Source organism: Oppia nitens, unplaced genomic scaffold (assembly GCF_028296485.1).
Source record: "Oppia nitens isolate AA-2021 unplaced genomic scaffold, nextdenovo-longstitch-racon4-pilon3 scaffold1_pilon_pilon_pilon, whole genome shotgun sequence".
Lineage (NCBI taxonomy): Eukaryota > Metazoa > Arthropoda > Arachnida > Sarcoptiformes > Oppiidae > Oppia > Oppia nitens.
The window spans coordinates 3,432,040-3,450,137 of record NW_026533199.1 but is presented as its reverse complement, the minus strand read 5'-3'; the positions used below and the strand labels follow the sequence as shown (position 1 = coordinate 3,450,137).

General features: G+C 28.9%; 6 protein-coding genes across 6 annotated transcripts; 3 read left to right on the top strand and 3 right to left on the bottom strand.

Moving 5' to 3' along the window:
- The first annotated feature begins 775 nt into the window (after positions 1-775).
- Positions 776-3,240, top strand: LOC128966266 (kelch domain-containing protein 2-like). The gene is made up of 7 exons (XM_054313115.1): positions 776-938; positions 1,791-1,858; positions 1,923-2,159; positions 2,231-2,321; positions 2,408-2,858; positions 2,920-2,984; positions 3,058-3,240. The coding sequence occupies exons 1-7, from the start codon at positions 831-833 to the stop codon at positions 3,238-3,240; spliced, it is 1,203 nt and encodes a 400-aa protein (XP_054169090.1). The 5' UTR covers positions 776-830.
- Positions 3,241-3,496: 256 nt separating this feature from the next.
- Positions 3,497-5,004, bottom strand: LOC128966265 (RNA-binding protein 34-like). The gene is made up of 4 exons (XM_054313114.1): positions 4,476-5,004; positions 4,309-4,412; positions 4,139-4,222; positions 3,497-4,076 (listed from the first exon to the last, which is right to left on the bottom strand). Exons 1-4 carry the CDS (start codon positions 4,884-4,886, stop codon positions 3,497-3,499), a joined length of 1,179 nt encoding a protein of 392 aa, XP_054169089.1. The 5' UTR covers positions 4,887-5,004.
- Positions 5,005-5,035: 31 nt separating this feature from the next.
- Positions 5,036-7,079, top strand: LOC128953020 (sphingosine-1-phosphate phosphatase 2-like). The gene is made up of 5 exons (XM_054298511.1): positions 5,036-5,187; positions 5,310-6,045; positions 6,116-6,205; positions 6,286-6,637; positions 6,862-7,079. The coding sequence occupies exons 2-5, from the start codon at positions 5,392-5,394 to the stop codon at positions 7,077-7,079; spliced, it is 1,314 nt and encodes a 437-aa protein (XP_054154486.1). The 5' UTR covers positions 5,036-5,187; positions 5,310-5,391.
- Positions 7,080-7,488: 409 nt separating this feature from the next.
- Positions 7,489-8,126, bottom strand: LOC128952459 (snRNA-activating protein complex subunit 5-like). Its single transcript, XM_054297861.1, has 2 exons — positions 8,099-8,126; positions 7,489-7,911 (listed from the first exon to the last, which is right to left on the bottom strand). Exon 2 carries the CDS (start codon positions 7,901-7,903, stop codon positions 7,547-7,549), a length of 357 nt encoding a protein of 118 aa, XP_054153836.1. The 5' UTR covers positions 7,904-7,911; positions 8,099-8,126; the 3' UTR covers positions 7,489-7,546.
- Positions 8,127-8,869: 743 nt separating this feature from the next.
- LOC128952752 (exportin-1-like) lies at positions 8,870-13,950 on the bottom strand. Its single transcript, XM_054298193.1, has 11 exons — positions 13,546-13,950; positions 13,263-13,330; positions 13,111-13,198; positions 12,643-13,049; positions 12,461-12,576; positions 12,157-12,391; positions 11,113-12,091; positions 10,877-11,040; positions 10,257-10,808; positions 9,534-10,175; positions 8,870-9,464 (listed from the first exon to the last, which is right to left on the bottom strand). Exons 2-11 carry the CDS (start codon positions 13,272-13,274, stop codon positions 9,309-9,311), a joined length of 3,351 nt encoding a protein of 1,116 aa, XP_054154168.1. The 5' UTR covers positions 13,275-13,330; positions 13,546-13,950; the 3' UTR covers positions 8,870-9,308.
- Positions 13,951-16,847: 2,897 nt separating this feature from the next.
- LOC128966264 (uncharacterized) lies at positions 16,848-17,642 on the top strand. The gene is made up of 3 exons (XM_054313113.1): positions 16,848-17,096; positions 17,184-17,416; positions 17,513-17,642. The coding sequence occupies exons 1-3, from the start codon at positions 16,848-16,850 to the stop codon at positions 17,640-17,642; spliced, it is 612 nt and encodes a 203-aa protein (XP_054169088.1).
- The last annotated feature ends 456 nt before the right edge of the window (positions 17,643-18,098 follow it).

The following is an 18,098-nucleotide window of genomic DNA, read 5'->3' as shown; positions in this document are numbered from 1 at the left end:
GAGAGAGAGAGAGAGAGAGAGAGAGAGAGAGAGAGAGAGAGAGAGAGAGAGAGAGAGAGAGAGAGAGAGAGAGAGAGAGAGAGAGAGAGAGAGAGAGAGTGTGTAAACAGAAAATTTGATAAATAAATGGTTTAGTGAATGAAAACAATATGACTTATATTTGTTTATAAAGTTTGTAAACTTGATTGCGATTACAAAACAATGAGTATTTGAATTACCCGTTAATTGTTTATCTGTTGTCATATCATATATGACACAAGTATTGATGTAAACGCCAACTCTTTTAATACAATACTTAACTATTGATTGAATCCTAAATTATATCTATTATTGATTTGTAACAAAATTTAATATTTAAATTAATTTGTATCACATGAAAGCTAATAAATAAAGAGTGCAATTATTATACCAATATATGTATGATCTTTATGTGAATTGAATGTATAGATAGACCGATAATATCATTAATATTATATTATTTATCAGTGTTTAACAGTCAAACATAAATAGTCAAACATAGTATCAAAAACTATTGACAATTAATTTTATAATACGACTGTCTTTTACTATCGGTTGTGTTATAAATGGTATTAAGACATTGTCTTTGAATATAATAGACATATACATCAAACAAATATTCACTGATTAGCTTTCTTGTGGTATAACTTAAGGTCAAAAATATAATTTAAAAAATAGATTTAGGATTCACTCAAAATCTGAAATACTATTTGTACAGTCTATTCATATTTTAATTATTCAATAATTATAGTTATAAACAATTTGTATCCTAAATAAAAAAAAGTCTCATTTGTTTTTTGTTTGACCACAAAATGAGTGAAGAGTTGGTCGATATTGCCGTCGGAAGGATTGGACACATGTGTGCCTTTGATTACGATATGTGTTTGATGTATGTTTTGGGCGGTTATAATGGATATAATGTAAGTCCCGGTTCACGACTGACTTTCCTTTATTTTTAATTTCCGTCAAACTTTGCATTTGTTTGTTATGAATAGTATAATCAAAACTTTTGACTACTGAAAGTATTATTTAAATATCTAAATACTGTATTATTTCTTTTAATGATTATTATATAATATAATATTTACGGGTATTATAACGGTTATTGTTCGGATAATTATAGGTAGTATTCATGTGGATTAGTTCAAAAAAAAATTTTTAAACCCCTCTAGAAATTTAAAACTTATTAGATTCAGAATATTTGATCCAATTTATTATTAATAATTTTCATTAAATTATTTGAGTCAAAATTATAACCTTATATATTAAAATAATTTATGACACATAAATGTTTATGACACTGAATAATTAATTTAAAAACTTATTATTAAATATTATTTATACGTAAATTTTGACAAATTATAATTAAGCAGTTTTAGCTGAGATGGGTCCTTTTTTAAGGTTATTGTTATCAATGAATTATAACTAATAAGACATGAAATAGACATTTCAATCGGATTTGAAAAATTCATGATATTGTATGAACAGGACTATCATTTAGGTGTTGTAATAAAATATACTTTTATAGTAACTGTAGTAACGTTTCTATCTATTGCCAAATAAAATTAAAATTTATTAAATTCAATAATTTTATGTGATTGTATTATAATAGCATTTTATGTTAAATTATATTTAATAGAGATTTATTTTGTTCAATGAAAAGGTCATTGACTCGTTTAATTTGCTATACATGTTAGATATACAACAATATTAATAGTTATATTAATTGAATAAAATTAAATGATTGACAAAATATTTTTGTTGTTTATTAGAAAGAGATGCAAACAAAATACTTGTCATCACAAGAATTATGGATTTATGACACACTCATTGAAAAATGGTTTGAATTATACTATATATTAGCAAATTATAGCAATACTAATAGCAATTTTATGACCATTGAGGTCAATGAGGAGATGTACGGGTGAAATGTCGACTACTGACATACCGGCGGGCACTTCGGGCGCCTCGTGTATCATCAGTAGTCACTATCTCTATATGTTTGGCGGATATACTGAAGAGGGAAACTCCAATCAACTCTTCAGATTAAACCTAAAGAACTTTCAATGGAAACAATTGGAACCATTGGGAAAAAGACCGCTGGCCTGTGATAAAAGTGTTTGTTGGATATATGATAATAAGTATTAGTCTATTATTGATTTTGAAATACACCTAAAAATATATTTTAATTAATATTAAATAATTTTGAAAGAATGTACTTATTTGGTGGTTATGGATGCGTTCCCATTGAAACAAGAGATGAACGCAACTTTGACTTTGTTTATGATCCCAAATCTCATTGGGTATATCTCTAATATATATATATATATATATATATATATATTTATAATAAAACTATAATTAATTGTAATTTCTTTACTATCAAAAGCACTACCCAAGAGGTTGGAACAATCAATTGGTCTATTATGACCTTACATTTAACCAATGGGTTTGGTTTAAAACTGAGGGTAAGGTTCCTATTCCACGAGCAGCTCATGCCGTCGCAAAAGTTGGTCATAAAGTTTATATATTTGGCGGAAGACATGAAGAGTTAAGAATGAATGACATATATTCTTTAGATATGAAACAAATGTCTTGGACTGAAGTGTACTCTTTTAATGATAATAACGAAACATCAGTTCCTATCGGCAGATCGTGGCATTCATTTACACCATTGTCTGACAAACAAATTATACTTTACGGTGGTTTCAGTCAAGACAATAAACCACTAAGTGATTGCTGGGCATTAGATATTGAGTCGATGACCTGGTCTACCATTGATCTACCTTTTAATAAGCCAAGGATTTGGCATTCATCTATTGCATCGTCTTTTGGTGAAAGTAAGTCTATTAGTCTTTAGTAAACTTTGTTTTTCTACTCATTTTTACTATTGAAACGCAGTTATCATCTTTGGTGGTGCGACTCATAATATATTGGATTTACAAAACTTAAGAAATATAAAAGATGTAAGTTTGGTATTTCAAAAACAATTGATTCAATGATTTTAATGTTGAATTGACTGAAAAAATTTATTGTTAGCTTTACTCCGGAGATATAATAGTATTAAGATTTGTACCGAAATCGCTTCTAAGATTGTGTTTGGACGCATCGGTTATGAATTACCATTTGCTACACAAACAGTGGAAATATTTGCCACGAAATGTCAAACACATGTTAGAGCTCAAGAAAAATACTATTCAAACCAATTCTGCCGGTTCTTAAAATATTTGCTTTCAATCAAAAATAATAATAACATTTATATATGAATTAACATATTTACAGAACACAAGAATAACAAACTTTATATACCGTTATTATATATATATGATATATGTTTGCAATATTTATACTCCAAATACGATTAGACATTATATTTATGTTTATAATTTAATTATTGTGAGATTTAACAATAATATAATGGTTTTTAATTGTTTGCTAAATAATAAAAATAATAATTAAATTTAATGATATTTTTGATTCACATCTTAGTTATGGTAAATATTTGCGACAATTTTTTCTGAATTATCTTTTGTTTGATTGCTTTCATTTCTTTCTTTTTCTTTACTGTTTTCTTCAATTTCTTGGCCGAAATTCCTTCAAATTCTGATTTTTCAATTGATTTCATTTTCTTGTTTTGTTTACCCATTTCTTGTGTTTGACTTTTGTCAGTAATATCTTTACGTTTTTTCTTAGTTTTATCTGCTTTTTGTTTGTTAACTAAATTTTGTTTATTATTATTATTATTTGACTCATTCTTAGACCTAATAACTCTAAGTAGTCGTCCTCTAAGTTTAAATTCATTCTTCTCGAGAACCAAAACGACGCTATCTTTCGAAGCAAATGTAACGAAACCAAAGCCCTTTCCGACGCCAGTCTTTGAATCTCTGATGACTCTAACGGCTGAAATGTCGCCAAAATCATTGAATGTCTCATATAATTCATCTTCTTTTACGGCAAACGGAAGGTTTCCAATGAATATGGATCGGGAACTGTCGTGAGTCTGAGCATTGAGTGCCAAATCTACTCTTATGTGATGTCCATCTAATTCACTACCATTTCTGTTAATTAGGTAATAAACTGTTTAAAAGTTTGTTTTCAAAATAAGAGATTATATTCATACAATTGGAGAGCATTGACGGCTTCTTCTCGTTTACTAAAGACAACGTAAGCATTGATATTGTCTTTTATCGGATGAAAACTTTTACTAAATAATTATATAATAAAATTAATTTATCATTAGTTTAGTGACAATGTTTGTCTCAAATACAGTATTAATCAATTAAAACATACGTAATGACGGCCACCTTCTTCGGCATCTTTTCTTTTTCAGGTACAGCACCTCTCAATCTAATTGTCTCAATTGATCCATAATTCTTGAAAATGCTCTTTAAATACTGCGACAAACAATTATATCAATTTATTAAATAATTTTAAATCAATTGTCACAAAAAACTCACTTTAATAGTGATATCTTTTGGCAAATTTCCCACAAAAACAGTCCTTTCATTATTCTTCTCTATCTTTTCAGTCAAAGATTTTTTCCATATCTTTTTATTTCTTTTCTGTTTATTATTGTTAACTATTTTGTCTTTATCTTCACTGTCAGTATCAACACTTCCATTATTACGATTGTCTTCATTCTTCTTATTCTTATTATTATTATCTTCATTACCATTACTCTGGACATCAAACTTCTTCAATTCAATAATCTTATTGTTATTATTCTTAATATTTACGCAAAACTTATTCATCGACTTCTTGTGTTTTTTCTCTTCATTTTCGCCGCTTTGGTCGACATCGATGTCTTGGTTTTTGTCGGACTTATTGATGATATTAGCAATGGATCCACACTTAAACATCTCAGACATTGTTGTCAAAGATTTAAATGTGTTTTTTAATTAAAACAAATTAAAAAAAACAGTTTAAAACCCAAAACACGTGTTAAACATATGAATGTGTTTTTCAAATGACAACAAAATCTATGACTTGTATTGAATGAACCCTCAGATGACACCACTTCTGGCATCAAATGAGTGAAGATATTGTTGTCACTAACGGGTCAAACAAATGACTGATTGATTGTAACCAACGGATAGTAAACCAAAGCTTTTGTCTTATGTTACATAAGTTATGTATCATTTCATGTGATTAACAATGGATTAGTTGTCTGTAATTATCTCTTATATTATCCGATATTTTATATGATTTGGTTTTTTTGGGTTAATTGTCGTCAAAACTGATTGACTCTTCATTTGACACAATTTTGTGATATTTTTGAATGTTTTTTATAGTTTAAAGACAACATCTAATCAATGGTTTTATTGAAAGTATCGATTGTTTGACATTATATTAAACCAAATAATATACCACAAGATGTCACATGACTTGATCTCTTCCAAAACTGCCACCGATGTCAAGCAATCATCACTTATCTGGTCGTACATCGAAACACTCAAAGATCCATATTTTGTGTCAAAGTTTCAAAACTTTTTCGGTATTCATGTCATTCGTAAAGACGAAAGACGACCCAAACAATTGACCATTGATTCGGTTAATCAGTCAAACGGTTATCAAAGATATGGAAGTCATTCAAATAATTTGAAAAAGAGAAATATGAAACAAGAACTGAATGGATCAGACAGTGAGTCGTACTCAACATCGGCTACAGATAATACAAGCGATGAAGAACCGGAACAGATTGACTATACGATTGACAATAAGTTTTGGTATTATTTGTTCAGTTTTGGTGCATCTCTTGGATATGAGATGTTTTACGCCTCATTCTTCCCGATTTGGTTCTGGAATATAGACAGTGCTGTCGGCCGAAGACTTGTTCTCGTTTGGGTTATTATCATGTATTTCGGTCAGGCATTGAAAGATGTAATCAAATGGCCGCGACCCGAGTCACCGCCTGTTGTTGTTCTTGAACCAGAATACGCCGTTGAATACGGTATGCCATCGACTCACGCAATGGTCGGATCTGCTCTTCCCTTCTGTCTCGTTATATTTACAATCAACAGATACGAAGTAATTATGATTTTCTCATAATTTTGTTGGTTTTTATTTACTGAAATTGTTGTCAAATGTTGTCAATCAGTACCCGCTTTGGATCGGAATAGTCTTTGCAATTCTGTGGTGTTTATTGGTTTGCGGGAGTCGTCTATATTTGGGAATGCATTCCGTTATCGTATGTTTTCATTACCTTTTTTCCCAATACATCATTAAATTTGTTTCTAAATTATTGTTTGTAAATCCGATAATTTGTAGGACATATTAGCTGGTCTTTTATTGACAGCTTTATTAATGATAATAATTATTCCATTGGTTGACGCCATCGATCACTTCCATCTGACCAGTCTTTACTCTCCATTGATAACAATACCATTAATAGTATTTTTGTCGACTGTTTATCCCAAGTCTGATCGCTGGTCACCGGCCAGAGGAGACACATGTATTATAATGGGTTCGGGCGCTGGAATTCTATTGGGTTCGTGGCTTAACTATCAATTGGGTATTTATAAGGGACCATCACTTCCGCCTCCTTTTCCAATATTATGGCCCGGATATGAAGTTATTGGTCTATCGTTATTAAGACTATCAATCGGAATATTATGCATAAGTAATGCTAATAATTATTTTATTATTAATTATGAAATAATGAGTTGTTTTACTATAAATATAAGCACAAAATCATTTACAAACAAACAAAAAATTAATACATTTTATTATACGATTGCTTTTATACTATTTATTATATGATGAAACAATCGTATAATAAAATGTATTAATTTTTTGTTTGTTTGTAAATGATTTTGTGTTTATATTAATATATATATACTATAGTCGCCGCCCGAGCCTTTGGTAAAGTCTTAGTTTTTTCATTGTTGTGTTACATACGAAATCTGGACCCAAGAGATCCAAAGAATAAGATTCGCGTCTCAATAGAGATTCCCTCCAAAGTAATCACTTATATGGCAATGGGTTTGACAATCACTTACTTGTCTCCAGTCGTTTTCAGGTTTCTTAATATAGAAAGAGTTACGATGTTTACAGAAATTTAATGTTAAGATTAAATTGTAGTTAATTTATTATGTATTTTTAAACACAAATAATTAATATATTATAATACAGTATAAACTAGAAATTAAACAAAATTTATATGTAGATTATAACCTTATGATAAATGATTTATTGTTTATAATTTGAAATTATAATATACACTCATTTTGTGCCATAACTGGACTTACATTAATGATTTCACTGACACTTTTGTTATTAAACCAATGATAAGACACCTGTGAATTATATTTTGTTATATAATGATAGAAAAAGTTCAAAATATAGTCAACTGTTTAGTTAAATAATCAAATTTTTATTTATTCAAATTAATGGATTAATTGTTAATTAATTTTTAAGTATAAATATTGTTTTTTACATGAATTTACAGATTTATTAAAATAAATTATTTGACTTTTGTTGTAATTATTAAGTATTTACCGGTAATTATTGAATTAAAATAAAGTTTTCATTAGTCATCGTCTTCTTCTTCTTCCTCCTCTTGTTCATCAAATTCTTTATAGACTTGATTTGTCTTTAAATCGAGAAAGTGTTTGTTCTGTAAGTCGATATCAGTTTTGTTTGATGTCTGATAAGTGTTGTGTTGATTGTTATCTTGAAATCCATGAAGAATTTCATCGATTTCTTCATCTCTCTTCTTCATAAGTCTTTCTAATGACAACTTCTCGACCATCAATCTGTTCCTTTGGATTTCAATCTTCGTCATTATGCTATCAATTAGTTGTTGTTCTTTCTGAAGATAAAGTAATTCTTTCTGAGTGTTGTTGTCGTTGCCGTTCTTTACGCAAATATCTGTCTTATTAGACATCGCTGTCACTAAACAATTTGATCCCAAATAAAAAAAAGTCAATCAATGCTTTCAATGAGTTATTCAAATTGAATGAAAACTTTACAACAAATAACTGCTTATTAATTGCTTTAAATTTATAGACAGTCTCTGATAGACTGTATGACTCCGATTGCAATACAATGTGATGTCAAACACATATAGGGGTTGTTATACCTGTAGTGTTGACTAAAATATTTGTCGGAACAATAGTTTTTGAAAATTATATAATTATTTATTATATTATGTATTAAGAAAATTTAAATCCAAACATGTGTTCAGTAATTTTGATTCAATTGTTTTTTTTAAATATAAAATTTACACTTAAATTCAATTTTATTTAGAAAATTATTCAGTTATTAACTTTAAATCATTTAACAACTCTAGAGTGTCATAGCATAGCATAATATCTAAAGTTCAATATTTTTTACATTTATTAATAGCGTTAATACTGTCTCGCATTGTATTTATTTGTACTATATTTATAATTGACATATACTAAAAAAAATCGTTTTTATTTGTAATATTTTATATCAATTTTTCAGAAAATTGTTGACAATTTTGTCAATTTTTAAGTCTACAAATTAGCCATTTTTCTAAATATTTAAAATCTTTTTGATTAAAAAAAAACTTTGAAGAAAATAATAATATAAATACAATCGTGTATTGCAATTATGATAGTAATAAACATATGTATCGATCATATAATTATTATTACATTTAAATTATTATTAATACTTATATCAACTATTTTTTGTTTGTTAGAGTTGTTATAAATAGAGTGAATATATTTATTATTATTAAATTATAAAGAAATAATAGATATTTATTATCACAACTTTTAATCAATAATTTGTTTTAAACGTATTTTTTCAATAATTGAAAATCAATTCAAATCATATAAGAAGTGAAAAAATGAATTTAAATTTTATGGAAAAATGAGCGGTTCTTAAGATTTACAATAAAATTACAATAAATTGATTTTTTATATCTGATACACACATCACACACACATTCATACTATACTCAAATCACTCACTCATTCATTCATTCAATTAAAAACTACACTCATATCATAAATATTGAAATATATCTAAATTATTATAATATATGTATATATTTATAAACAGTGACTCTTTGAGAGCCATTAAATCATCAGTACTTTCGCTGATTACATGTCTCTCTGAAAATTCTCCAAATTTTGGTCTGTCTTTTGTTAACAAATATAATCTACTTTAGGATTCAATAGAATTTTGGTATTCAGTAATTAATCTAAATTTTTTTATATAAAACATTGTTTCGATTTGTTATGAAAAATCTTATTAATATCTAATACTAATAAAAAAATTCTCGATATTTTGGGTGATTTGACGACATAATGTAGTTATCAGTTGTCATCGTCGACCATATCTTCAGGCAATTCGTGTGGATTAATAATTCCAGGAACTGATAGTTGAATGCGACGCTTCTCGTCCTCTTTCTGTCGAAGTGAGACTTCTCTCTCTTCGAGGAAAAGATCACTATTGTCTTCTCCTGCAAACTCCTATATAAAAAAACAAAATAATTTACGGTAATTAAAAAAACAATAAAAAGTTATATTATGAAAGCATACTCTGATCTGAACGAGAAAATCTCTTAAATGTTCCTTAAATGCGGGCACGTCTTGATCCAGATTGAAGAACCCCTGAACAGTGATCTTGATTTGTGCTTCAGTCAGATGTGGAAATGCAGTCTTTAAAAGATTCGCAACAAATTCTTGGACGTACTGGACATTTGTTATACCATTTGCTTGAATGGTTGGATTTAATGGTGTCGTAATCTTATTGGACTCAACAATATAGAACATATAGGCCAATATATTTGCTTGCATTAGCAGACCAGCTGTATGTGATGTATCGGTGACCACTGAGAACATGTGCTGAAGAATATCTGTGTAATATGTCTGATAAAAACTCTGCATAACTGTCTCTTCATTTCCAATATTCTCCAATAGTTTAAATAAAATTGAAAGTCCTGTGTCGGCAACGTTTCGCATCGTATGCTTAAAGGCCCAAATGATTGAGTCCAAGACCAGCTTGAATTGTGTCGGAGGGATATTGAGAAGCGCTTGGAAGCAAAAAGTTACCACTTGTTGAAGTAATAGGAAAAAATTAGTCCGATGTTCGGGAAACTCTTGAAAATCTTTGTTTATCATTTCAAGAGTGCACTCAAACACTGCGTCAAAAATTTTTGGTATTTCGGAAGTGATGTGATTCTTAAGATAATAAAATAAATATATTGTGAGTAAAATTATTTTACCGGTAATATATATTTTTAACTAAATAATAATAATTACCTCAAGTTTACTGACAATAGTAGCCATTGTTGAGAGAACTTCCGGTTCACGAGCTGAAGGCACAGTACATCTTTGATAATCGAGAAGAACCGCATCGAGTAATGGAGGGATAAAATTATCCAAAACTAGCTGTGGATCAGTGGATCGGGAAACCCAACCGGTTATCAATTTTAATGTCTCTTTTTTAACAGTTCTCATTGATCTTATAAGTGGTTGTTTTGTGACAACTTCTCCATTGAGAGCAATGGCAGCACTGATATTCTCACTCATAACTTTATAGACATTCAACATATCTAAATAAATACGACCCAATTGAGTCATATATGGATGACCCAATGCTTTACACGCCCTTACATTTGTTTTCAAAATATTACCCAATTGTTTGACAGCATCGGGATCTTTGAGAACATCTACATTTTTGGTGGCCTGATTTATTATATCATCCCACACTTGATTCGGTAAAAACATATACTTTTCAATTAGATGTTCTTGAACTGAATGGTCAGTTTGAGCGCTTATCATATAACCAACGGCTTCATAAAATGTATGAACCTTTCAAACAATAAATAAATATAAAAATACAATTCTTTATTATATGAAAACCATAAAAACCATTATACCTGTTGTGGTTGCAAATCACAAATGATAGTATTAATGCTGGTCAGGATCTCTTCAATAAATGGCATAACTTCTCCGACCTGGACCTGAACAAAATGTCGCCGACATTTCTGTGCGATCTTAATGAATGTATCACAAGCCATGTCTTGAACGCCTTCGTGGGTCTCTATAAATATGTTTATACAAATAGAAATCCATATAATGAAAAAATATTATATTATGTCGCCAATTGTCATACCGTGCATAAACTCAAACAATTTGTTGACAACTGTCTTCAAGAACTTCCAGTGCGCCCGAAGAAATCGTGGATATTGTCCGACAACATACATAATATTGGATGCAATGATTGCCTTATTATCTTTGCCTCTCTTCTGTTCACATAATCCTAAAAGATCTTTAATAACAGTGACTAGAAATCGTCGTTCATCTTCTTCACTCATCGCACCACTGATGGATCCAATAGCCCAACAAAGTGTGTTTAAGTTCCTCCACGACCACTCCGTGCCATTCACTTGATTGTGTAATTTTTCAGTCATTATCCTTTCAGTGTCCATACAATCCAAATGTGTTAAATAGACGAGTGTTTCTCTCATATTTTTGTATAGCTGTATAGAGTCTGTATCCTTCATGAACTCCCTGACCACTTCACCCTGTTCATTTTCCACAACCAACACTTCCTCTGGTTTAGCCATACGTCCAATCATTATATATCGGATTTTAGTTAAAACCGGTTGATAAAGCTTTCTTCGGGGAGCCATTGAGAAAGGGGTCGAACCATAAACGGAATGGGGTCTCATTACAGATGGTGAGGAACACATAAGAGGCGATTCCCGATACAGTTCAGTGGCCAAAGCACCCCAATATTCGAGACAAATCTTAAATATTTCCACTTCATCCACTTCGGAGATTAATAATAAATAATGAAGAGCACCCAACAACACTGTTTGCAGAGACTCGTCTTTTTCCAATAGCTGTGAATGTTCTTTAAGAAATGTACACAAAAACAAACTCAAATTCTGGATCAACTTCTGTTCCTCATCCTGTCCATTGGCGTAGTTGTCTTTGATATTGGAGTTGGGAGATAGCATCTGTTCCAACTGAGTCATTGTTGATGTGAACATCATTACAAACATTTCCTCGTAGTTGACAGCTTTAACGGATGCGATTTCGGTTAAACACTTCAGAGTTACGTTACGAAACATCGGAACACTTAAGAACTATTAAATAATAAAAAATTAAATTAACAAATCAATTGGCTGTTATTTTATTGACAATAAAATACCTTAAATATTAGTGCATTTATAAGACCCGTTTCGAAGATATATCCCAAAGGAATCCAATTTAAGAAACGCAACAAAGTTTCTAAAGTGCACTGAATTAATGGTATATTATTAGAGTTCTCCATCACGAACTGACATAATGTGAACACTTCACGGAACTGCTGACACATCGTGTCTTTTAAATGTTTGGCTTTCGCTTGTGTCATCTGACCAGAAGAAAAGTCAAACACTTCCTCACTGTCCATAAATAATAGTTTATATGTTAACAACATTGTCAGTCAAATTAAAACCAAAGTTAACACAAACCTCAATAGTTTTAATATAATCATATTATTTTGACAAAGACTTTCATTGGTTTTGGATGCGCCGCATATATCGTTAATAAAATTTGGCCACTTCTTAGGCCATTCCCTTTTAAGAATCTGTTTACAAAAATTATATATAAATATCATAACAAATAAAATAAAACATTAACTATAAGATAATACCTGAACTAAAATCATATTTAATTTGTTTAAATAGACTTTTTCTCTTTCGAGTGTCGATGAATCAGATGATGTCTTAATGATGAGACCGACGATGAACTTTTTGATGCCTTCACACTGATTCTCTGGTAATACTTTCCATCGAGTTTTGATCAAATTTTCGAGGATTTGTAGCGCATAATATTTGGTCTCTTGATTACCAGAAAACTCAAGTATTGTGTCCACTCGTGTCCACGCGTCCGGGTGTTCCTTAAGATTGGTCAATATCTCTTGGGCCACACGTTGCTGTTGACCTTCACCGCCGTACATGCAATTGACGACACCATCTAACAAATTGATGTCCAATTTCTGACTGAAATCCAACAATTTTGTTGCTTGATCTGCCAGTGATGTCATAGCATTGCCATTGACTTTAAAACAAATATCTTATATTAAAAAAAACTAAACAATTGAGTGATATTTTAGACATACGCTGTGGTTGTCCGCAAAACGCATTCGTCGGACTACTGATGGCATTCTTCATGCTATCAATGGTTGCGTTCATTGGGTTTGCATTTATCTGAAGACAAATAACAACTTTAATGATGACATAACAAAATGCAAACAAATATGAATTTAAATACCTGTTCTATCATTAGATGATAACAAAGTGGTTACCAATGAGTTGATAACAGTGTCGGTGAAGTAATTCCTGAAGAGTTCAACAATAAGAGTGATAAATGTAAATAAATCGTTAGTTAGACGTTATGTTTGACTCAATCCGTCAATTGTTTGACTCAATTCACAACAATTTGCGATATCTGTTGACAAGTGTCGACACAAATGCTTGTCATTGATGTAATTGAATGAATGGTCGACACAATTGACGTCTTGAGATATGAAGACAACGTGTCTGTCGAGTCATACCTTTAGCTCTCAATATTGTATTATATATATTGTGTCCAAACAGACAATAACATAGACTTTAAGCCACTTTTGCTAACAAATCAAACACTTTATTGTTTGTCGCTTTCAAATCAATTGTTTGTTTGTTTTTTTGAAATTGTCTTTCAATTGATTGAATGCTTAATAAAATTATCAGTTAATTGGTTTGTCATTAAATTGTTGATTGAATTTAATGGTGAAAATGATTACAATTTCGCGCTATCGATGTCTCCAACCATTTCATAACACATTGAATGCCGCCATAACTCATACCAATCATTACAATACCGGTTCCAACCAGTTCTGGACGACCACTCATACTAATACATATACATATACACAACACAACAATCACGTCCAATATATAACAACCCTTATATACAAAATAAACATTAACTCATGACTTACCCCCTAACACGTCATGACTGGACTGTCCCCACACGTCAATCACAGACCCCTCCCCTTAAACTTTTCCATTGATTTGATGAAAACAATTGCAATTTGTTTGCCATTAGGCGGCGCCTCCTGTAGTGTGTGTGTGATGTCATTGTTTTGATTGCTTTTTAAATTTAACTATATTTTTCTGATTATAACTAATGTTATTATTATTGCAGTAGTTTTTGATTTGTAATTTTGTTATTTAATGCATGGATTTACTAAAAACTATTACTTTATTATTAATTTTTTAAATTCTCTAAACATTTATACTGTGATTAAAAAACATTAATTTATTGAATATTTTTATCGCACTTATGACTAAACTTTTTCTTCTGTAGACATTTCACTGTTATTTCAGTTTAAAGCAGTTTTGATGATAATGTTTGTTAAGTTGCAATAATAGAGTATTACTAGTAGTTATGGTTAATAAGCAGTTATTCATTGAAGTAAATGTTGAGAAAAGTTGTTATGAAGTATTAGTTAAGTATTGGGTGCACATCAACAACGACTATTGATTTTCATATAATGTACAATAATTTTTGCATCATTTAATATAAAACTTGATATTATTTTTATTATTATTTATAAATTACAAATAGCTATTAATTTGATTTAATTGATCATTTTGTTAATAATTACATAAATGATTGTTATTTATTAAATAACATTCAATGCTTTAAAAAAATTAATGGTTTGTAAGATAAGTTGTTTGACCACCAAATTGTTACAAATCTTATGGTTATAAGAAATGTTTTTTATTGTACACTTCATGAGAGCTAACTTATCAACAAAATTGTTAATTCATTGTTTGGTTGACAAGAATTTCTTGTTTTTTTTTTTTAAATTATTATTTAGAATAAATATTGTGATTATATATATATAACAAAAAAATTTTATTTTTTAATAAAATAATTTGATATTTTTAGAAATACATTTCTCCCTATTATAATAGTTTATCATATTTACTATAAATGAATGCTTTTATATACTATATAAGACTAATAATAATACTGTAATAATAACATAAATATAACTATTGTAATAATAAAATTTAAATCTTTAATAAAATATAATAATATTTAAAGAAATTTTCAATTTCGTGGTTCAATCAGTAAAACATCCTTATGTTATGCCCTACTTATGCTATACATCCTATTCCTATAGGCTCAAGGTATTCGGTTTTAGCTAAAGGTAACAAACATCATATAATTCATCTGGATCATTGTTTACATGTATTAAAAAATAAAATTTTAAAAACAAATTACAATTTTAAATTTATTGCAGTTAATTGCATTTTATCATTAGATAATAATTTTTTCAAATGAACTATAAAATGCAATAAAATAAATTATTAAAATTATTTTTTTTATAAATGATATGAAAAATGTTAGCAAAAATTGTTTAGCAATTTGGGAGATGCCCTGCATATTGCTGTTAATATCCTTGTGTTACGAGAAGCACAGTTATGTGTGAATTAAGTGATGTGTGACCTTAAGAGGATGGGAAGGCTGGCGACCCTGTCATACAAGAAGCGGGCCAATGACTCAGCCCATCAATTAGTGTATGGGCCGGTAGGACACTATATAAACCAAACAAATATTCATTGACTTAGTATTTATATGTAGACACTTCTGGTTTGGATACTATCCGTATTGTTAACTGTGAATATCTCACTTGGATTACACCAAAAAAGTTTATATTATGTAAGTTATATGCTTTATAATATTATATAATGTGTATTATATTTGTTTGATGTTATGTTTCTAATGTTTAAAATGCTAATTTTAAAATGTGTTATTATATTTTATTTAAAAACAATATCTAATTAAAATTATTATTAAATATAATTATATTAATTATATTTATATTTTAATTTAATATGATAGTTTTAAAAATTAACCTATAATTTTGAATTTATTTTATAATTTTTACTAAAGTATCATGTTTATTTTAAGAATAAGTAATGTACAATATAGTTTATATTTGTAATTATTTAATAGTTATAATTATTAATATTGACCATTTTATGCGTTATTTCTATAAAACTAGAGATAATTATAATTTCTAGTTTTTTAACTAATATTATGTGCGAAACATATTTTTAAAAATTTAGTCTTAATATAAGTTAAATAAAATGTTGTGAACTTCCTTAAATTTTGTTTAAAAAACAACAAAATAAGAGATTTCTTTACAAACATGATTATCAATATTATATAACATTGTTATATTGTAGTTTATTTTAATTATTTATTTTCTATTAGTAATTTGTTGTCTCATTGTTGACAAATTTACATATTTAAACTTAATAGATTATTATAAAGCATTATAAAAATTAAAAACCTTATCTATCTAAATGAATAAAACCAATCAATGTTTTTTATGTAGTTTTAATCAAATCTATTCCTAAATAAAAATAGATGAACTTTTGAGATACTTAATAAAACATTTGATAAGATTTTTTCATATATATAAACAATTAATGTTTTTTTAAATACAATAAGGAATAACACATTTCATTGAAATTCATGTTATTTATTAGTGAGGCATACCTTGAACTTGAAAAACAGCCTTTCCTTTAACTAATGATTAGGGAAGCGTTTGGTACGCAGAGAACCGGAACTATATTAGCATTACTTGTCTTGACTACAAAATTACATAAATTTGGGTCAAGTCATTGAAAAAAATAGTTTTAAAAAAAATATTTCAAATAATTTTCAAGTGTTTTCAAACATTTGTTGTTATCGTTTGAATAGTTGTTAAGTCAAGTGTTTGAACTTTAATTTTTTTCTAAAATTAATATCTTATTAAAAGTTTTATTTTATAATTTTTAAATTTCATTAGAAACTATGAAATATCACGTTATCTTTTTGCTGACCATTTGTCTGAGCTTTTGTTTGGCTCAAAAGTCAGACAATGAGACAGACACCCAAAGACAGGGTCGGGAGGAAAGGAAGTTCCGTTTTGAAGAAGACAAGAAGGAATTGTCACAATTTCTTAATACCAAAAACATTGTTAAAACTGTTGTAAAGCTGTTGTTTGGCTCCAGTGAGGAAAGCTCTGCCACATCTCGACAAGTCCTTAATGTTTTAGTTAAAGTATGTTTTATTATTATTAGTATCATTTGTTTTCAATTGATTGAATTCATATTAATTAATAATTATTATTATTTATTTATCAATCAGGTGTTAGATATGTTGAAATCATCATTTGGTCAAAGAGCCAGATCTTCATCTGCAAGAGGTCTGCGCGACTCTATCGATGACGCGGCTGTGGCCAGCATTTCAATGGTTAAAGGATACGTGCGATCGATACTAACAAATGACGAAATTTGTGCTCAAAAGCATACGTGCGAAGCGGCTGCCAGAGCATCCCGGGAGGGACGCGAACTCGGATATCTTATCGCACAAATGGGATCGTATGTGACCTATCAGATTCATATATAATTTATATATACTTTATAATTTAAATTTATTATTATTTTTTCTAATAATTGACTTTTTTTTATTTGAAGTTATGCCTCAAGCTATCTGTTGGAAAACCAGAAGTCCATACCATTCAATACCAACTATGAGGCCTCACGACAGGGAAGAAATGGAGCCGAATGTGCAAAGTTGTACTCAACCTGTAATGAAACCGATTAACTAACTGTTGTTTTGCATGTTTTTCAACATTAAGTCTTGTTTTTCAAACTTATTCAAAAAGTCATCCATAATATTGTTCATAAGTTATTTAATAATAATTATTATTATCGACTATTAATAGCTAATTGTAATAATCCTCAAAACTATTGTTTCTAATTGAATGAATGAATTGATTTAATTTTACACAAAACAAACAAACAAAAAATGTTTCGAAGAGTTTGTTATTTAATTTTTGAGAGAAAGTGTTGACCATCTTTACGGATGAATTCATTTTTTATACATCACTGATCGCACCCTTCAATCGTCTACTTATTTATTGAATTCACGCTTTTATTTATTTATAATTACTTTTTCATTTAAAAAAATTATGTAAATTAACTTATGTTCAAATAATAATAATAATAAATAAGTTTATATTAATCTAATTTAATTTAATACTGTAATACTTTAGATATT

Bases quoted from the DNA above. Each gene is read 5' to 3' on its own strand.
- LOC128966266 (XM_054313115.1), top strand. From the start codon at position 831: ATGAGTGAAGAGTTGGTCGATATTGCCGTCGGAAGGATTGGACACATG. The intron at 1,859-1,922 runs GTTTGAATTATA...ATGACCATTGAG, and splicing joins GACACACTCATTGAAAAATG to GTCAATGAGGAGATGTACGG. The intron at 2,985-3,057 runs GTAAGTTTGGTA...ATTTATTGTTAG, and splicing joins ACTTAAGAAATATAAAAGAT to CTTTACTCCGGAGATATAAT.
- LOC128966265 (XM_054313114.1), bottom strand. From the start codon at position 4,886: ATGTCTGAGATGTTTAAGTGTGGATCCATTGCTAATATCATCAATAAG. The intron at 4,223-4,308 runs GTATGTTTTAAT...ATAATTATTTAG, and splicing joins AAGAAGGTGGCCGTCATTAC to TAAAAGTTTTCATCCGATAA. The intron at 4,077-4,138 runs GTATGAATATAA...CCTAATTAACAG, and splicing joins GCCGTCAATGCTCTCCAATT to AAATGGTAGTGAATTAGATG.
- LOC128953020 (XM_054298511.1), top strand. From the start codon at position 5,392: ATGTCACATGACTTGATCTCTTCCAAAACTGCCACCGATGTCAAGCAA. The intron at 6,206-6,285 runs GTATGTTTTCAT...GATAATTTGTAG, and splicing joins TGGGAATGCATTCCGTTATC to GACATATTAGCTGGTCTTTT. The intron at 6,638-6,861 runs GTAATGCTAATA...TATATACTATAG, and splicing joins AATCGGAATATTATGCATAA to TCGCCGCCCGAGCCTTTGGT.
- LOC128952459 (XM_054297861.1), bottom strand. From the start codon at position 7,903: ATGTCTAATAAGACAGATATTTGCGTAAAGAACGGCAACGACAACAAC.
- LOC128952752 (XM_054298193.1), bottom strand. The intron at 11,041-11,112 runs GTATGACAATTG...ACATATTTATAG, and splicing joins ATTGTTTGAGTTTATGCACG to AGACCCACGAAGGCGTTCAA. The intron at 10,176-10,256 runs GTAATTATTATT...TATTATCTTAAG, and splicing joins CTATTGTCAGTAAACTTGAG to AATCACATCACTTCCGAAAT.
- LOC128966264 (XM_054313113.1), top strand. From the start codon at position 16,848: ATGAAATATCACGTTATCTTTTTGCTGACCATTTGTCTGAGCTTTTGT. The intron at 17,097-17,183 runs GTATGTTTTATT...TTTATCAATCAG, and splicing joins TCCTTAATGTTTTAGTTAAA to GTGTTAGATATGTTGAAATC. The intron at 17,417-17,512 runs GTATGTGACCTA...TTTTATTTGAAG, and splicing joins CTTATCGCACAAATGGGATC to TTATGCCTCAAGCTATCTGT.